Source organism: Tamandua tetradactyla, chromosome 15, assembly GCF_023851605.1.
Source record: "Tamandua tetradactyla isolate mTamTet1 chromosome 15, mTamTet1.pri, whole genome shotgun sequence".
In the NCBI taxonomy this organism is placed as follows: Eukaryota; Metazoa; Chordata; class Mammalia; order Pilosa; family Myrmecophagidae; genus Tamandua; species Tamandua tetradactyla.
Genome location: NC_135341.1, coordinates 77,750,369 through 77,770,168, shown reverse-complemented (window position 1 = coordinate 77,770,168; position 19,800 = coordinate 77,750,369). Strand labels below are relative to the sequence as shown.

Here is a 19,800-nt window from a genome sequence, read left to right as displayed (position 1 = left end):
ATCTGCAAGGGTTTGATAAGTAGCTTATTAATTCTTCAGAACTCTTGTGGGTACGGGAGAGATAGATGTGTGCAATAAAAGGGGAAAAAAACATCTGTTTCCTTCAAGGAATTTATAGTCCGGTTTGATCATTTACATCTGCTTGGTGAAGGCTTGCAGGTGGGCGCCTAGGTCACAGGCGGTGTCTCTTACTGACATTTATTCTTTACTTTTGATTTGTTCATTCATCAAATATTTACCCAGCGGATTGTCTCCTCCTTGTAAAATTGCCCCACTTCTCCTCTACTGGAATTGCCGTGGAGCTAAACACTCCTGGTTGTTGTCATTGCAATTGTGTTCAGTGCCCTGAAGGAAGAACAGAGGGAGCGGAACCAAAGGACCGATCTTTGCCACCAAAAAGACAGAAGAGAGAGGCTAGCCAAGAGGAGGGTGCAGGGAGAATGGCCCCCAGGGAAGGCTCTGAGGCAATACCTCTATCACACACATTATCACACCCAGCTACAGATTTCAGCTGCTTATTTCCAAACACTGCACTCATGTCATTTGATACCAGCAAGGAGGAGTTGTGGTGGGACGCGTGTTGAGCGGAAGGCTATGGGGCTGGAGCAGACAGGGAGCCGTGGTGGGGATACTGGACTTGGATTTTAATCTGAGGCAATGGGAGCCCATTGGAGGGTTTTTTCACTTGCTCCCAAGAGGCTCTGATTTATAGTCTCGAAAGATCATCCTGATAAAGCAGTATGATTCTAATTATATAAAGCACAGCCCTTCCTGTCAAGCTTTAAAGTTCCAGTGACTTTACTAGTGCAGTTTCATTTGTAGCTCTCATGCTCTTCCTGGGACTAAGCAAAGAGTAAAGGTCAAAGGTGGAAAATCGGAATGAGTATTCTAAATGAAACAAGCAGGAACCTCTGGTTGCCCCTTGTTCTTTCACTTTTGGAAACTCTGTCTCCATGTATATATATGGGGGAAACTGAAAAAGAACTCTGTCTCCATGTATATAACATGTATATGTATCCTATAAACACCTGTACATGTATATACCATTAGGAAGGAAGCGTCAAATGACTGCCCCCCCCCAAAAAAAAAGCTAAACTAATAGGTACCATTAGAAGTCAGGAGAGGCATTACCTGGGAGTTGGGTAGTAGCTGGAAGGGGAGCTAGGGGGCTTTGGGGAGGCTGGTAATGTTCTATCTTTTTATCTGTACTGGTCTGTCAGATGCACTCAGTTTTGAAATTTTGTTGAGCTGTGCCCTTATGATTTGTGTGTTTTCTGTGAGAATGTTATACTTCAATAAAAAGCATTTTATGTCAGAGACCCGGATTCAATTCCCGGTGCCTGCCCATGCCAAAAAAATAAGAGAAAGTATTTTAAAAGGTCAGTCTGGCTGCTGATTAAAGAATGGTTGAGAATGGGGAAAGCGTGGGTACAGGAGACAGGTGGGAGATTGTTACAGTGGCTCAGGTGGGAGCTAACGGTGACCTGGAGTGGAGAGTGGCAGTGGAGCTGGTAGGTTCGGGGTGGATTTGAGACTTAATTTGGAGGTTGAGGCACCAGGATGAGAATTGGAATCGAGAGGAGGAGAAGGTTAGGGTACAGGTAATGATTGGGACATGAATTCAAAGTACTGATGGGAATCAAAGCTGAAATGTGCAGGATACAGTTTGATGCAAATCCTGGCCTTGAGGAGGGAGGTCTGAGCTCTAGCTGTGGATCCAGAGACTTCAGCACACTGACAGACAAGGACTAGCCCACGGATGGATGAGTGGATTGCCCAGGGAAGCATGTATAGTATAAAGAGATTGAAAAAAGACCAAGGACAGATCCCAGATAATATCAGTATCAGTGGGGAACACAAAATATGGTTCCTACCAGGATCTCTAAGAAGGAACTGTCAGAGACAGCAAGAAAACAGGGATGGCAAAGTAGGGGAAACCAAGAGTGTCACACACTGCAGAACTTAGGTAAAGTGATTACTGGAGTCCACTAAATTTTGCATTTTGGCCACTGGCAAACTTGGTATAAGCAAGTTCATTGGAGCCCCCGTTCCTTTCCCTGAACTCATAAGATTGGGCTGTGTGGTGGAGCAGGAGAGTGGCATGATTTGGCATCAGTTGGTGGCTACCATTTACCAATCATGAGACCATACTATAAGCTTCCCTGAGCCTCAGTTTCTCACCCATAAATAGAAGCAGTCATGTCCACCTACCTCTCAAGGATGGTATAAGGATCAACTTTCTTCCACAGCACTTTATTGAACATTTACTATGTGTTAGTCAATTGGATGCTGAAGATACAGTGTGACCAAGACTGACAACGGGAGATAGAAAATAAGGAGACAGACAAACAAGAGGATATGAAGAAATGAAACAGCTCCCCAGCCCTACCCCAGCACTTCCTTGTGGCCAGTCACCCAGGCCTGTTTGGTCACTGGAGTCCCTTTCTCCCTGGCCAGCTAATTCAGGGCCAGCTCCCAAGGTCCGAGGCTCTTCAGATACCACGACCCCAGCCCCCACCTTCTCTCTCTCTGAAAACTATTTTCCCTTCCTTGAGGGCAGGAAGGGCTTAATCTTCAAACCCTTTTAGGAGAGGTGGGGAAATATTGACATCCCATCATCTTATTTCAGCAAAGAATGGGAAGAATCCATATTAATATAGTCTGTTTTTCTCTTGCAATATATGATTCACAATTGGTTCCCTAAGAGTGTCTTACTTCATCCTACCAAATCACTCTTGTGCCAACTTCCAAAAAAGACAAGATGACACTTGCACTCAATGAAGGCAGGAAAGCTTTTTTGCCTTAATAAAAGACTTTGGGATGTTCTGAATAAGAATTTGAACACATACTTACATAAACATTAGTGGTATCTTTGCTTCAAATGTTTTATTTTTCTGGGAAACCTTAAGCATCATGCTTCTAGCTAATCTGATAAATTCATCTAGTCTGATGTGCTCATGTTTCACCACTTCCAGAAAAAGAGCTTTTTATTTGGATCTTTGACTTCTGTAGTCCAGACACCAGGCCCACCACCTCAAGCAGTTTCCTGCCCTTTGCTCTTTTCCATTTTAACCTTCCCTGACAAATTCCACCAGATCAGTCCAGCCATCTGCCTTCTCCATTCCTACTGCTGAACTTTAGGTAAGGCAACATCAGGAAACAAAAGAAAACAAAACAGCAACAACAAAAAGTATCCTAGGAAATGACAACAATCCACCGCTGAGCCTTACTTTGAGCCTTTCTTTTCCTCATTGAAGAAGTAGAGATTGAATTATTCATTTGTCTGTTAGGCATAGCATCAAAATAGTATTATTTTGAGCTAAAAGCTTAACTACCTCCCTTTTATGTGCCCTAAGAAGGAAAAAGTATGCTGGATGGAAATCTACATGTTTCTCTTCAGATTGTTCTGATTTTATACCCTCAAGAGAGGAAAGGACCATTGTCTTATCAAAGACCTTATCCAACTCATAGTAAAACAAAATACAAAATAACAACCAAGACCACAGAATTGTGCAGATTGGAACTTCCAGCATGCATTTCCATTTTATCTTACACAGTGGCTTTCAAGTGAGATTTTGTTTAAGCAGAGTGTGTTAAATTAAAAAATGGCTAGAAAATCCTGGTCTAGTCCAACTCCACGAGGACCAGTAGTGTGAAAGGTGGGAAGAGAGGCCACTTCAGCGCTTGGCATCTCGATGCTTGTGTGGTTGGTTTTCCTATGGCCTCGTGGGCTCCTCTGAGCCAGACGCTCAAGGTCTCCATTGCATCAGGACGTCTCTCCATTGCATCAGGATGTCTCTCCATTGCATCAGGATGTCTCTCCATTGCATCAGGACGTCTCTCCGTTGCATCAGGATGTCTCTCCGTTGCATCAAGACATCTCTCCATTGCATCAGGATGTCTCTCCGTTGCATCAGGACATCTCTCCGTTGCATCAAGACATCTCTCCATTGCATCAGGATGTCTCTCCGTTGCATCAGGATGTCTCTCCGTTGCATCAGGACGTCTCTCTGTTGCATCAGGACATCTCTCCTTTGCATTACGATGTCTCTCCATTGCACAGACAGTAAGGTCAGTCTGTGGACAGGAGGGGCTGGAAGGGAACTTGGAGAGCAGAAGCGGTGGAACTATACTGAACAGTAAAAGAACTGTCAGGGCCTGGATCCATTGGTCCTCCCCACTGGCCTTCCATGCCAGGAGCATCCCAGGCCCACTCCTTAGCTGGGATACTTCCCTCTTATGGAACAAGGGAGCCGAGATGGAAATCCTTGTGTTTCTTCTTAAGATTGTTCTAATTCTCATACTTCCAAAGGACCACAGGGCTTGGTCTTAGCAAAGGCTTCTCTCTAGTTCATGGTAATACTAATAATACTAAAGAATCTTCTATAATTGGTCCTATAAATGACATCAGCTCCGACTCTGGCCTGGCTGTTCTGAGCCTCCGAACTTTATCTTGCTCAGGCACTCTTCCTGTGTGGGAAAATATTTGATTTCCTGAATCACTTTTTGAAAAAGACATTCCCCTTTGGGGCTACTGGGCCATGGTTTGGATCCAAAAGTCACACCCTGCAGAAGGTACAAGTTGATTAGCTGAGAGAAGCTTTCCATTCCGAGACACATCGGATTCCTTCCTTTGCACCCTCCTTTTTTTGGAGGGTATGGGGAGGGGACAAGGAGAAGGATTCTTTTCCTTCCAGCTCAGAGGGGCCTCTCAGATGAGCCTCAGAGAAGCCAACTTAGAGCTCTCCTCTGCCTTCAGACACCTGCATCTCTGACATCATTGGGAAACAGCCAGGACTCACCATTTCTGAGCTCCCTTCGTTACCTCCATTGCATTAGGGCCCTGGGAGCCCCAAGCTTTACTTCCCAGATCTTCCCATTTGGGGAGCTGCCAACCAGGAACCGATAATGGGCTGTGAGGGTGGAGGCTAGGGAAAATAGAAGTATAAGAGGACATGGGCAGGCACCCAGGGTCAGAGCCATTCTTCAGCTATGTGCCTTTTGTTGGAGAATCTAAGTTAAATAAGATTAACTTATTTAATTTAGTTAAATAAATGAAGTTTGGAAGAATCTAGTCAAATAAATGAAGTATCAGGATATACAAGTACCATATGGGGGTGTGGGGGAGTGGAGGAGGTTGCAGAGAAGGGCCTGGGTACACTTTTTTGTTTTCAGCTTAGTCTGCTGACAAGTTTATACTACTTTGAGCCCTTCTTTGCCCCATTGAAAAAGTGGGGATGGAATAATTAATTTGTCTACTAGGCCCAGCATCAAGAAATAGATTGGGTTTACAATTCAAGATGGCAGACTGAGCACAGGTTTATCTACTCTCATCTTCAAGCCCCCATTAAAATGAAAGTAATAAGTTAAAAATAAGAAAAAAAATCATCCCAGAAAAAAATAGAGAAAAGCTATGAGCAGTGAAAGATTTCTATAATTTCAGCAAGATGGAAAGTGGATGGGAAGTGTTGATGGATGAAATGGAATGGAGGACAGCAGGCTTCTCAGAGCACAAATGGACCCTACAGAGGGTGGGAGCCCTTGAGCTTGGCACATACCCAGACAGACAAAAGATTTACAATTGGCAGGTGTGACAGGAGGCAGAAACAAGAAGTGGATTCATCCAGAACATTCCTTTTCCCCAGGGGAATCACAAGAAAGCATCTCTCCAAAAACTGAAGGCGCTATCATCTAGCGTGGGTGTTTACACCCAGGAGGAAAGCTCTGCTCCTTCGGGCTCCCAGCTGGCCTGCCAGGAAGTGAAGTTATCTGGTGGCAAGTAAGGATACTGCTAGAACTATTAAAAATGGGGAGGAAGCGGGAAAGAAAAATGGGAGTTATAAGTGGAAATGAGCTATATCCTTTTCAATAATAGCGTGGACTCTAAAGTAATAAATCAAGACATAACAATTCAAGCATATTAATTTAAGATGCATGGATGTAAACAACAGAAAAACTAAAAAAACTAAAAATAGAGGTGGTTGGCCATGAACTGCTCACCTGGAGGTGAGTGCAGGGCTTGGCCTGCCTCTCTAAGGCTGTCCATATGAGGCTTTCCCTGTGTGGTTGTGGGGGCTCAAAGCAAGGTCTCGCTATGCTGCTCTTCCCTCCATCCCGGAAGAACTGCTCTATTTAGATTATTCTGTGGCTTCTGTTTGGGAGAGCCGGCAGCTGCAATTTAGGGATAGAAGCAGTTATCCCAAATGGGAGGTCACCTGCCCTGTGTCTCAGTCCACCCCTGTCACAGTCCCCGAATGGTTGGTTTGCTTCCCACTCCTGGGCCCACTTAGTGTACGAATCACCACAGGGACATCCCCACAAGTGGCCACATTGAGGTCCAGTACATTTTCTAGACCTTTCCCTTCTCCAGGAGATGTGTGGTCAGCAGTAGAGTCGGTGGTTGAACAGGCACTGACCCTATGGGATCATATTTCAGAACCCCTCTGCTCAGCCTCCCTAACTCTGTCCACAGTCAGGGGCCTCAGCTCACGGTTCCAGGGTCTAGTCTGGAAAAAAGAGTCATGATCACGAACAGCAAAGGAGACCCCACGTAGGCTGTCCTTTGGCCCGTTCACAGCTGAGCTCATGGTTTGCTCTTTATGGTCGCCTCGTCCGTATTTCTGTCTTTGAAACTGGGCTTGGGCCTGGGGCTCCATTCTGAAGCTTCACTTGGCATCTCAGCACCTTTTCAGCCTTTCTTAGCTCCTTGGCACAGGCAGTAAAAAGCTTCTTCTATATGAGAAGAACAATCTTCATGACAACTCCGGTTTCTCCACTTCCTTTCTCTCCAACATCCCTCTCCATGTTTGTTAGGAGAGGAGAAAGAGTGGGCTTGGAGTGCTGCCTTCCTATTTAGAGGTGAGATCTGAGAACCGACCCTACCCCTGCTAGAATATTGTTCCCCCAGCCCGGGCTTTTTCTGCTACCTTTCTTGTACAAGATGTGCCTAAAATGACACGCAACATGCACCATTTTACTAACACACACACTAAAACTCAATATAGGTATTTATATGAACACACACACGTACACAGTACAAACTGAGATCTATGCATCAATATACACATACACAAACTTAGACATTCACATGGGTCTTGAACCTTCCAAAGCAGTTCTTTTGTAAAGGAAGTCTTTACAAAAACACACTTATTCCAATGACTTTGCCCGTGCTCACACATTAAACAGAAAATGTAGCCTTTTGTGGAATCCCCTTCAAAGCCTCAGAATATTATCTTGAATACCTTTCATGGCTGCAAATATTTTTAATTAAAAAATTTTAATTTAATTTTTTTTGCAAATCTTTTTAAAATTAATTTTTCCTTTAACAAACTTTATTGACGTATAATTTGACACATAATGAATACGAATTTTAAATGTTTGATGAGTTTTGACAAATGTGTACACTGTGCAATCACCACCACAATCAAAATTGAGTCTTTCCACCACCCTCAAAAAGTTCCTTCAGATGTGGCTGCAAATTTTAACTTTTCAGTTTGGATTTAGAAATATTCACAAATGAGGTAGAACTGGACCAGGTAAGTGGGTATCCAAGCTGACAAATGCTGTGTTGTGCCTGGTCGATTATGTGGCTGTAGATGGATTGAAGTTAATGGCAAGGAGGACATTCATAAGGATAGAGGGGAGGTTATTGGAATGAAACTGCAGCTCCCAGAATGGCTACGCTGAAACATGTATTTCTGCAGGATTGGGGTCAACAGAGTGCCTTAAAGTCACATTCATTCATCTGACACTGATTGAGTCCCAATTATGACACTGGGGATATGGCAGCCCTAGAAACACAATATCTTTGCCTCCATGAAATCTACATTCTGTGGGGGAGATGTCAATAAATAAGAACTCAAATTCTGGATGTAATTTTAGGAAGCAATAAATGCTATGAAGAAGAATCAGAGAGAAGAGATGGAAAATGATGGTGTGCTATTTAAACACAATGTAATGCGTGTAATACATTTTTATTTTCTTTACCTTTTGAGAAGAAATCACAAGACTAAAATTTTACCATAAATTTCTTTCTGAAAGGTTGAGACAGATATTCACTGAAAGGCTTCTCAGAACCTTTATGTTTCTGATGCACAGTGTGAATAGTCACGAGGGAAGGTTATAGAATATAATGTTCTCCAGGCTTTTTCCTTCAGGGAACTCTTTCCCCTTGGAAGATCTCAAGCAGGTGGTGTTCTGTGGAATACATGTGGAAATTCTGTTCTAGAGTTCTCATATCACAGGGCAGCTGAAAGCAACAGGCTGGTTGAATTACTTGGGGGTAAGAGGAGGGAGCGGAGGAAGCCCCAACTCATTATGTGGTGCATCCCTCCAATATGTGGTGCAATCACTGTCGGCCAGGTGAAGTTCCAGTGTGCTCTAAACACGTTGTCTCCTACAGTCTTCACCATAACTTGAACGGGGGTCATACTAGCTTTCATTTATTATTGGTGTTCAGAGAGGTCAAACAAGTAGCTGAAGGTCATGCCGTTCCTTACATAGCCGAGATCAGAATGGTAGCCTATTTGACTCCAAAATTCATGCGCTAATTTTGGACATGAGGCTCAAGAAGGAGGCAAGATCATGCACAGAGAAAAAAGACAGGGGCCCAGGAGGTGGAGCGCATGTGAGGAGAGAGGCCAGGGAGTTCAGTTTTGGAACGTCTGGGTTTCTGTGAATTAAATTTTTGCCCTACCATTTAGTGTTAAGGTCTACATGATGGTAGAAGGTGAATTGCAACCCAACTAGCACACTTTTCCCACTCCCACCAATCCATCTACCTATATTCTTAACCCCCTGTTGCGTCTCTTCTGCATTAGGTGGAGCGCTCCCTCTTTGCTCCCATTATGGCCATGTAGTGGGTACTTGGTCAGTCTGAGCTCCTGTCAGGCACCCAAACCTGACAGGCCTGCAGTGGCCGACAGCTGGAGGTGAGGTGGTCTCTGTGAGGGGCAAGGGATCTGATAAGCTGCCAGCCAGCTCTGAATGGAGTCATCCACCTAGTATCTGAGGGGTAGAAAATGGGGGATTACTATGTTTACCGGAAAGCTCAAAGGCATATCTTTCAGGAAAAGATCTGAGACAGGTTTTCTCACCCACCATTCCCACCTTCCTCTCATGAGACAGCTGAGGAAGTTGGTAGCGATTAGTCATGCCTGTTAATTCATAACTAATTTGGAAGGAGGGAGACTAGTCTTTCCTGGATTTAATTCACAGAAACCCAAGCATTCCAAAACTGAACTCACTGCCCTCTCTCTTCACATGTGCTCCACCTCCTGGGCCCCTGTCTTTTTCTCTGTGCATGATCTTGCCTCCTTCCTGAGTCACAGACCAGAAACTCTTCTCTTTTTTTTTTTCACCTGGAATCAGTGACAGCTTTGTCAACACAACCTCCACAGGAGCCCCTGAATGGGTCCCTCCTGCATTGCCATTGCCCTGGCCTCAGATCACGCCTTCTTGTCTCTGCCCCCAGTCTGTAATGACCACTCTTCTGTCCACTGCTGGATGCTGCCCTTCCTGCCAACCATGTGCCAAGCAATCGAAACTCTTCTGTGCGGGAGGCAGCAACAGGGTGCTGGCATTTTTAGATGCAACCTTAGGTCTAGACACAGAACTGAGCCCCATACTGAGCAAATGGGCTCCTGAAGGATATAGAGGAGTTATCCAGACAAAGAAGGGTAAGACCACTCGGTGCAGATCGTGTGGGCTGTGAGGAACTTTGAGTAGTGTGAACTTGATGGGGGTTGAAGGGCAAGGTATGTGGGTGGCCAGTGTTGCAGCCATCTAATGCTGCATAACAAAGCAAACCAAACTTCAGTGCTTAAAACGAAGCTATTTAGCTTGCTCATGAATCTACAATCTGTGCAGAGCTTGGTGGGGATAGCTCATTTCCACCCCACTTGTCATCACTTGGGGCAGGTGGAATCATCTGATGTCTCGCTTGCTAACATATGTGGCAGTTGATGCAGGCTATGGGCTAAAAAACTTAACGAGATTATTGGCTGGAACACGTATATGTGACCACATGATTAGTAATGGGCTTCCTTACAATGTGATATCTGGGCTCCCAGGGTAAGTGTCCCAAGAGATAAAGAGCTGGGCAGATTCTGTATTGGCTTTTAGGACCTGACCTTGAAAGTCACACTTTGCCACTTTTGCTTCATTCTCTTCATTAGAAGTGAATCATTAAGATTGGCACATATTCAAGGAAAAGGAATAACAGACCCTACCTCTTGATGGAGTGTCAGTGTCATATTTTAAGAAGAGTATGTGGAATGGGAGATATCGGTGTGTCCGTCTTTGCAAAATATGATTAGACATAGCATAATTGCTAGACAAAGCAGGATATGGAGCAGAACAGGCAGGCAGGAAACTGTAGCATCTTGGATACCATGCCAAAGGCATTCTTTTTTATCTTATGGGAACTGGGGAACCAGAGAGATGTATTGATTTGGGTGCAACAGGCTCACATTTGTGTTTGAGAAAGCTCTCCACCTTCAAGGTTGGAGTGGTGGAGGACTTGAAGGGGGCAGAGAGGAGATGAGTGAAAGGCTGTTGTAGTAACCAGGGGAGAGATGGTAGGGGTGTGCACCAAGGCATGAGCCTGGAGATGAAGGGCAGGTCAAATACTAGAGATACCAAGGAGAGCTCACAGAGCTTCACAGTGGGGTAAATGCCAGGGGCTGGGGAACATGGGGCATCAAGGAGGATTCCTGGTCTGTGGCTTGGGAGACTGAGGGAAGGTGATGATGAATGAAAGAAAGAAGAGAGGTTTGAGAAGAGTGGTGGGGAGACAATGAGTCCTATTTGGGAAGTGATTTATCTGAGGGATCTGAGAAACATCTAGGATATGCTCGGCAGAGTGGAATGGACCTGGGTGTAAAGCTCTGGAGAAAGTTCTGGATGAGGAACTAAGATATGGTGGTATTGCCCAATGGGCAAAAAGACTTCCCATAAAGTGTGCAGGAAGTTTGCATGTCTGGAGAAGGGATTTACTGACCTTACCTTCTAAGGAATGATCATAACAGGAGGATGTGGCAACCATCCAAGATAAAATTACCTGCTTCCTGGGTCTGTCCTGGACCACAGAATTTAGGCTTGAGGGTGCTTGATGTCCAGTGTTGGGGGAAAACTATTAGACCTTAACAGATCCCCTCACCATTACCATCTTGTGCTGCTTCCTCCTTAGCCTTGTTCCGTGGTTCTTGTGTTGCCTTTTATCTTATAGATTAGGGAATGTCTAGGGTTGTTTTTATTTTCTTTTCGTAATACTTCACGTATTAGCCACTGTATGTGGACTGTTAGAACCAGAACATTTCCTCTAGTCCAGTGAAGTGATTTTAACTAGGTTTGTCCATCAAATTCTGCTGGAGGAATTTTTCCAAAATGCACATTTTCGGCTTCACCCCCCAATGATTTTGATTCAGTAGATCTGGGCCTGGGCCTGGGCCTAACCTCCGTGTTTCAAAGACACCACTCTACCCAAGCCAGGTGATTCTGAATGAAAACCAGGTAAGAGGGGAAAGGAAGTATAACAGATAAGGTCTCTGTGGCAGAGACAGTTCAGATAGAGTCGAGAGGCTCCTCTGGAGGTTGCCCTTACACAGGCTTCAGTTAGACTTTTCTACCTACCATAACTTGCCAAACTCCAACTAAAACCATTCCTGTCAATCTTAAAGAACCCCTAGGGCATTATATAAGACTCTACAAGGGTTCCATGCACTAGGGTAACTTTCCTAAAACCTAAAACCTCTAGATGGGTCCTTGGACCAGATAAGTCCTGAAATGCAGAGGGGCCAGCCTCTCCAGAACATCAACTAGTTCCATCCCCCTATCCCATATTATTGACAGCCCCTTCCAACATGAAAAATTTAGAATGGGCATGGCCCAAATACCCCTAAAGAGTGAGAGAAAGATCAAAGGTGATGGTGGAGTTACACAGAGAAGGTAGGGTTTAAGAAATGAGTATGAGTGCTGAATCATTGTACTAATATTTCTTCTAGTCTCCAGTATCTTAGAGCAACTAGAAATAAAAACCTAAAATTGTGGAATTGTAACCCATACCAAACTCTAAAATCTGTTCTACAACTAATTGTTGCAATGTGCTTTCAAATTTATAGCTTTATTGTATAGATATTATTTTTCACAAAAAAGAAAAAAGTATTTCTTCTAGCCTCCAGTGTTTCGGAGCTGTTAAAAGGAAAAGTCTGAAATAGTGGAATGGTAACCCATAACAAAGTCTGAAATCTGTTCTGTAACTACTTGTTGCAGTGTACTTCAAAAATCATTGCTTTTTCTTTCTTTTCTTTGTATATATGTTATATTTAACAATAAAAAAGTTTAAAGAAAGAAACTGGGCTAAGAACCACCTATAGACTTCACTTAGTTCACAGTTGGGGAAAACGTGAGCTCCAGTGGACAGAAACCAGCTAAGGCCACTCTATGATGTGAGGGATTGGCCCAGAACTGTTCCACTCCAAGCATCTCAAGCAACTGGCACCTGAGCCCATAAATGCCTACTCTGTGTCAGGCATCATGCTAGGCATTCTGGTCACTCCTCTCTGGACCTCAGCTTCCCCATTTGTGAAAAAAGATTGTGCCTAGATCGTTTTCAAAAGGTCCTTTGTCAGTGGAACACTTGGTTCAAACAAAAAGAAGAATTCTAATATATAAAACTGAGTAAAGTGGAGCTTCTCTGAGGGGACTGGATGGTGGGGTGCCCCCCTCCAGGGGAACTGCCCTCCACTGCTGGGTGAGGGGAGATGGCTGTGTGGGCTCAGGGGCGGGCAGCAGTTTCGTGGGTGTGATGGTCTTGGATATGGAGGTCCAGGAGCATGGAAGCAGGTGTAGACCACAAGTGCTGGGCCCTTTCAGAAGCCCCGAGGTGACCCCACAAAAACTACCCTGCCAGGTAGGAGAGGAAACATTCACTCTGGCCCCAGAGCCTGGAGGGAGGGCTCCTGAGGAGGGCTAGACTCAACTTTGGGAGGAAAAGGAAATGAAGGTGGAGCCCCAGTTGCTCTCCTGAGATGCCAGGAAGAGCTTTGGCAGACTATGAAACGGATCGGCACTCCACCCTTCCCTGGAGGAAAAGTGAGATTTCCAGAGGGGTACCTTCCAGGGGATGCCCCTGACTATAGGACTCAGCTGTGACCTGCTCGGGGCTGGCCGACAGCTGAGAACACAGGAGGGCCCAACGCTCAACCTGGAACCCACTCCAGGCGCCATCGAATTCTTCTCCCCCCCTCCCTGATGGGTTTCTGTCCCCATCCACTGTGGAACTCATATTTTCTTGGTAGCTACAGTGCACCTAAGGGGGCTGGGTGTGTGGGGAGGGTGGGTACAGAGACGATGGCCTCGGCCCCTTCCCCAGGGTCTATGCCCACCACCCATGGAGGAGGGGCAAGCCCGATCACAGACACCCCTGAAAAGAGCCAAGATATCCCTGGTGAGATCTGATAACATGCTCCCCGAGGACCTGAGGGGGAAACATTCAGTCAAACCCACTGGGCTCATGTGAGGTGGGCCTTAGAGAACTGATATTAATGAGGGAGAGGGGGATGGGGCGCAGGGCAAGAGACAGCGAAGCAATGGGTCGGAGGGCTTGTTTGTGGACTGGGCAGTGGTAGGAACTGAGACAGAGTGGCCCAGGAGGGCGGACAGGCCTGGGGCGGGGGGCAGCCCAGCAGCACAGTTGTGGTGAAAGGCCTTGGTGTAGGGCTGATGAGTCTAGTCTTTCCTTTGCAGGCAAGGTAGCAACTCTCCAACCCTGTCTAGCTTTTACCAGGTCATTTATGAAAACAGTGGTAGGAACGCTGAGAATGAGAGTCATGACTGCTGCTGACTGAGTGCTTCCCTGGGGTTGAAATACCTTCCAGCATGACCTCATCTCACCCTCAGGACCACCCTGTGAACTAGGCATTACCCAGGTAACAAGTGAGGAGGCCAGGCCAGGGAGGGGCTGGATCCCCCACATAGGAAGTTGTGGAGGCAGGACTCACACCCAACCGCTGGGTCCTAGAGTGGAGGGTTGGGGCCAGCGTCCAGGGCTTGCCGTGCAGAGGTCTAATGGCCTCATCTGCTCTTGCCCCAGGTGTTTGTGCTCTTCCATGGACTCCTGCAGCTCTGCCAGCTCCTGTACAGCGCCTACTTCAAGAGCAGCCTGACCACCATTGAGAAGCGTTTTGGTCTCTCCAGTTCTTCCTCAGGGCTCATTTCCAGCTTGAATGAGGTAAGCAGGGCGTACTGGTCCATCAGCCCTTCCCTGTACCCCTCCCTGGTTCCTGGAGAAGGCTCTGGAGGAGCAGAGGAACAGGGAGTTGGAATGTGCAGAAGGGAGACAGGCTTCTCTCTCTGCCTGGGGACTCAGGAATGGAGACAACCAGACCAAACCAGGATGATGGGTGCAGAGGTTGTGCCTAAACCACGCACCTTGCCATCACCTGTCCTTGGCACTAGGCTCATCCCCCTTGACAGATGAGGACACTGAGGCTCAGCAAGCGCAAATGGCCTGCCCAAGATGTGCAGATCTCCATGTCTCCGAAATTTGTGCCTGTCATTGAGTTCTGTGATAACTCTGAGTTTGTGTAGCCTCAGTGACCACAGATCAAAGTTAGAGGAAGGTAGGGTAGTCTGGGGGACATAGGTGAAAGGTCAGAAGGCCCAGTCTGCCAGGAATCAGTGGGCATCAGGAGAAAGAGGCAGGGGAGGCCAGAGCTCTGGCAGCACAGCAGTAATGTGCCAGTGGCTCTTCAGAGTGAGCTGAGGCACCCAGGCCAGCTTCTCCCTTCTCTTCTCTTCCCTTGGATGGAGGCAGTGGTTTCATCCTCCCAGGGGCTGAGCTATGCCCCTGGAGCATGGTTAGCTCTTCCCTTGACTTAGTGAAACTCAGGTAGATGTAGCAATTTAGAGACATGAGTTTCCCCCAGAGCAGTTTCTAGCTCAAATGGAGCTGTAAAAAAAAGTATGATGTCTCATCTGCACTTCCCGGCCACGTGTGTGTCCTTGCTGCTTTCTGTGTGTGTCTGAGCATCTGTATGTCTATATATTTGTATCCAAATGTGTATATCTGGATATGTGTGTTTCTGTGTGTGCCTGAGTTTGTGTTTGTGTATCTTTGTTTGTATCTGTTCACTGGTCTAAATGTGTATATGTGTGTGCATGTATCTGTGTGTATCTTAAGTTTTTTGTTTGTCTGTGTGTGTACAGTGGGTGGATGGATGAATATGTAGAAAAGATAAGACAGAAACTCAACTCTAGGGCTCCCTGTACTCCTATTGATTCTGACCTTGACATTTAGAAAAAGACCAAGTAGTAAAGAAGGGACGCTACCCATCAAGCCGAAGACAACCAAATCAGGAAGGACCTTGAGGGTCAGGCATGAGAACCCCCAGCTTTCGTGGTAGGCAGCAAGGATCCAGCATGGATTTGTGAGCAGAGCTGGGTCAGGATGAGAAGTCATCTTAAGATGATCCCTCTGCAAGCAGTGACCAGAGCACCCTAAGATGGGGGTCCACAAGTTGGTCATGGCATCCACAAGCACCTTTAAACTAGGCTTGAGGGGTTTAAAAGAAAAAGATCCTGGAGATATTGCACAAGAAGCAAAGGAAGGATTTGGCACTGCTTGAGCACAGGACAAAATGAGCCAAAAACCACTAGGAGGTTGCCTGCTAGAAGCCTGGGGGAATGTGTGAGGAGAACCAGACCTAGTAGAGAGAGGAATGCAAGGCTGGTGGGAAATGAGGAGCAGAGATCTGGACATGTGGAGTGTGTAGTGAGCCTCCAGGTGGCTTTAATCTACAAGCTACAGCTCATAGTCTCATAAGCTTTCTGGGGCCCAGTGGCTGAGGTGAAGGGGTCATGAAGGCTGGGTATAAAAGGCCAGTGGCAGGAGACGGGAGCTTGGCTGACAGGAAAAGCCGCTGGGCTACTTGGCCCTATGAAGCCACAGCTTCTCTGGTGCACCACCAAAGGCCAAGGCTGTGTAGGAAAAATCAGTGGGAGCCCTGGAGCCCTCCCCCAAATTTTCCCTGGTGCCCTTTTGGTTTGAGACTGTGAAGGACAGGGTTATGTTACCAATGGGCTTCATAACAGCTTTCAAATGGTCAAAAGGAACTTCACAGAGCGGTTTTAGGGGCCACAACAGGGGCTGAGAAAGCTGAGACCTGAGCTGTAGAGGCCCTCCTCACCTCAGCCAGAACAGCTTCACTTTCTTTGTGGTATGCTAGGAAAAAAATAATTTTTTTAAAAGGAATTCCACTGCTGAAGAAAGGTTTGGAAACCAAGGTCTTATACCAGCAACACTTATAACACCTGTGGAAGTTCATCTTCTCTCTGAGAAATAAGCCCAAGTCCCAGGAGAATGCTGGAAGGTGCTCTCCAGATGGGAGGGGCCTGGCTTCCCCAGTCCTTCTGCCCTGAGTCCCCCTTCGGGTCCCTCCACCAAGACCCTGGCTCCTATTTCCTAAGACAGAGGTGCCTGCTTCTCCAGCCAGAAGGAGACTGCAGTATAAATGGGGGTGGGGGTAGTTCATGGCTGCTGACACTCAGGGATCCTCTAGTCCAGGTGAACTTGCATTCTAGGGTAGAGGATCATCTCCTTGGATGGAGACCTGGACAGAAGGCCTGACAGCACTGCCTTTACCAATAAAGAGCCTGGTCCTCAAGCTGAGGCCTTTGGTGTCCTTTCCTGGGCATAGAGCAGGTTGTCCCACAGCACAACCTTCCAGAAAACACCAGAATGCAGGGATACCAATGTTTCCAGCTGGAAAAGGACTTCAGGTGATTTGGTCCACATGACACATTTTGCAAAAGTAGAAACAGGCTCAAGGAGAGGAAGGGAAAAGTTAGTAGTAAAGCTGAAGCAAAAACCACTTCTCTAATAGGCAGTAGACCATTCTAATAAAGAGGACTTTAACATCAGGCCATCCTGGGTTCAGCTCTTTGACTAACCGCCTCCTAACCTTATGGACATGGGCATGTTACTTCATAAAATAAGAGCTGTTGTATAATTTAATGAGTTATGCATTGTTTTGTTGACTACCAAGCCAGAGTCCTTAGGGAGTTTAATTAGGGAATATGTGCTGCTTCTAAGAGCCAGCCAGTAATGGAGGTTTCCTTGGATTTGCCCCCATTTATTTGGTCCTGAGATGGTTGAAGTTTAGGCTATGAGCATTCCATGGTCTCTAGATACTTTGGTCTGGTCTAGGAGGCTGAGAAGATTTCTGACAATAAGAAAAAGTTGAAACTGTGGTGCTTGGCCCCTTGTGAGGCTGTCTGGGCAAGTATAGCACCACAGCTCTTCCTGGCCCCCACTGACATTGGGCACTCTTGCCTCTCTGGTTTCCCTGAACGAAGTGTGGTCAGGTGTCCTCTATGGGGTCTCTTGTCTCACAGGCCCCTCTGCTCTCTCCACAGATCAGCAATGCCATCCTCATCATCTTTGTCAGCTACTTTGGCAGCCGGGTGCACCGTCCACGGCTGATTGGCATCGGGGGTCTCCTCCTGGCTGCTGGGGCCTTCTTCCTCACCCTCCCGCACTTCCTCTCAGAACCTTACCAGTACACCTTGGCCAGCGCCGGTGAGTGTCTCCAGGCCCTGCCCCCAGGGGATGAGGAACGCGGGCATCTCACAAAGTGGATGGGGACATTCCCAGGACAATGGATTCCACTCTGGGCCATAGCAACCTCTCCACCAGAAAGTTTCCTGGGCTTTTGTTGCTTTGTTTCTGAACAAAGCACATCTGGAGCTCAGAGCATACAGGAGTAAGTTGAGATGTGCAGCAGCTCTCTGAGCTCTGGCTGGATGAGGGAGGAGCAGTTTGTGGCTCACCTCCCCCTCTGGTTCCCTGTGCTTAGTTGCCTAGAATGAACCACAGACCACCTGCCCGGTATATTTGTGAGCAGCACCTGCAGTGGGCTGGGCAGGAGGAGGGGCAAAGGGTTGCCTAGGATGAGATGTGCAGATTTTCCCCACGCTTAATCATAACACTCCCTGACATTTACACTTTTTATCCATCATTCTTCAGATTGCAATGCTGTCTCATACTATGATTTCCTTTGATTTCCCTGGACAATGTGAAGGGAGGGAAAAGGTCTAAGAGGAGGACTTGTGATTCTGTACTGTGCAGTAACTTTCCCAATCAGTCTGGGAGACAGAAACTCAGGTCTCTGAATGCTCAGAATAATGGCCCTTCTGAGACACCGTACCCCGGTTTTCAATATGTCCTGTGGCAGGGTGAGATGTGGAGGCATTTGCAAGATTCACAGGCACAGTATAAATAACACAGAATTGCTGTGAGTTCCTTTTTCTTTAAATTTTATTTTTTAATAGGAAAAAATTCAAATTACTACAAAGTAAAGAAAACAATAAAACACACACCCATATACAGACTGCCATCATTTGGCAGTTTTCCTTCAGAAACTTCTTTTTTTAAATGGAAATAAAACATTACCTCCCTCTCTGTTCCTCCTCTTTCCCCAGGGGTGGCTACTGTCCTGTAGTCAGTGTGCCCAAGCCCACTGCTTATCCCTGTACTTTTTCTCCTAGCGTCCTATTGCTTTAGACCTATTTTTGCTTCCTACTGGTTTGGAAGTTACACATTTCTAGTTATCTTTACATTAAAAAATGTTTTTAAAAATTATTATAGAGTGAAATTGACGTCACAGTCAAACATCATAGAACACATGAGGAGATAATCCACCATGAATAGGAGCAAGCAAACACAAAATGTTGGGAGGATTAGCATCCTCCAAACTTGAGCTAAGGGAACAATCTGAGACTTAAAATGAATGCATTTAAAATAATTGAAGAAATCAAGCCATTAGGCAACACCAAGAAATCAGGAAAATGGACAGAGAGATTTGCAAAATGATCATAAGAACTTCTAGAAATTAGCAAAATATATAGAACCATTAAAATTTATAATGTAAAGGATGGATTAGACATCAGAATAATAGAGCTAGAGAGAGAGAGTAGCGAATAGAAAGCCATACTTAAGGAAATTACCCAGGATGTTGTATAGATGGTAAAAGCACTGGAAACTATGAAAGAGAGGTTAAGAGACAAAAAGATCAGAAATGAAAATTTCAACTATATATATAGCTCTTGGAAGGAAAACTTGAGAGAATAAGGGGTGTAGCAATATTGAGAGCACTTTTGGCTGAGAATTTTTTCAGAATTAAAGAAAAACATTCATCAAAAGGAAAAGCACATTGAACTTCCAAACATGAGAAGTAAAAAATATCCCATTCTTAGCCACCTTATGGTGGACGTTCAGAACAGCAAAGAAAAGATAAAATCTTAAACACAACCAGAGAAAAAAAGCAGAATATTTATAAAGGAAGGACAATTAGACTGACCACATCATCAAGAGACACCAGGAGACAGAGGCACAGTGATTTCAAAGTGCCTGGAGGAAATAACTGTCAACTTTAAAAATCCTATTTGTAACTAAAGTATAATTCAAAAGCAAGGATAAAATTAACATAAAAAAAACTTAGAGATTTGCTCATTCAGGGGTCCTCCTGAAAGTAATATCTAAAGGATGTCCTCAGTCTCCTGAGGACCAGGATCGAATCAACAAGCATAGATAAAATGCAAGAAGGAACTGTGGGGTCTTTTTCAGGAGGTGTTTGTTATGGTCTGGGTGGTGGAAATGGCCCTCCAGAGTGATTTTGCATTTGCATTAGCTAAGCACCCCAGGACTTCACTTCTCTGGAGCTAATTTGTATATTAATTTCTTAGCTTCAGATAAACCTACATTGTTTTAAGGAATGCAGCAGCCATTGGTTTTGCAACGAG

The 19,800-nt window shown here is 45.7% G+C and overlaps 1 protein-coding gene across 2 annotated transcripts in view; it reads left to right on the top strand.

Moving 5' to 3' along the window:
• SLCO2A1 (solute carrier organic anion transporter family member 2A1) overlaps positions 1-19,800 on the top strand; it is a 91,908-nt gene that overhangs the window by 24,079 nt on the left and 48,029 nt on the right. For both annotated transcript variants that reach the window (XM_077130162.1, XM_077130163.1), the window contains exons 2-3: positions 14,093-14,230; positions 17,416-17,578. In XM_077130162.1, the coding sequence (XP_076986277.1) occupies positions 14,093-14,230; positions 17,416-17,578 (301 nt within the window). The remainder of the gene's footprint in view (positions 1-14,092; positions 14,231-17,415; positions 17,579-19,800) is intronic.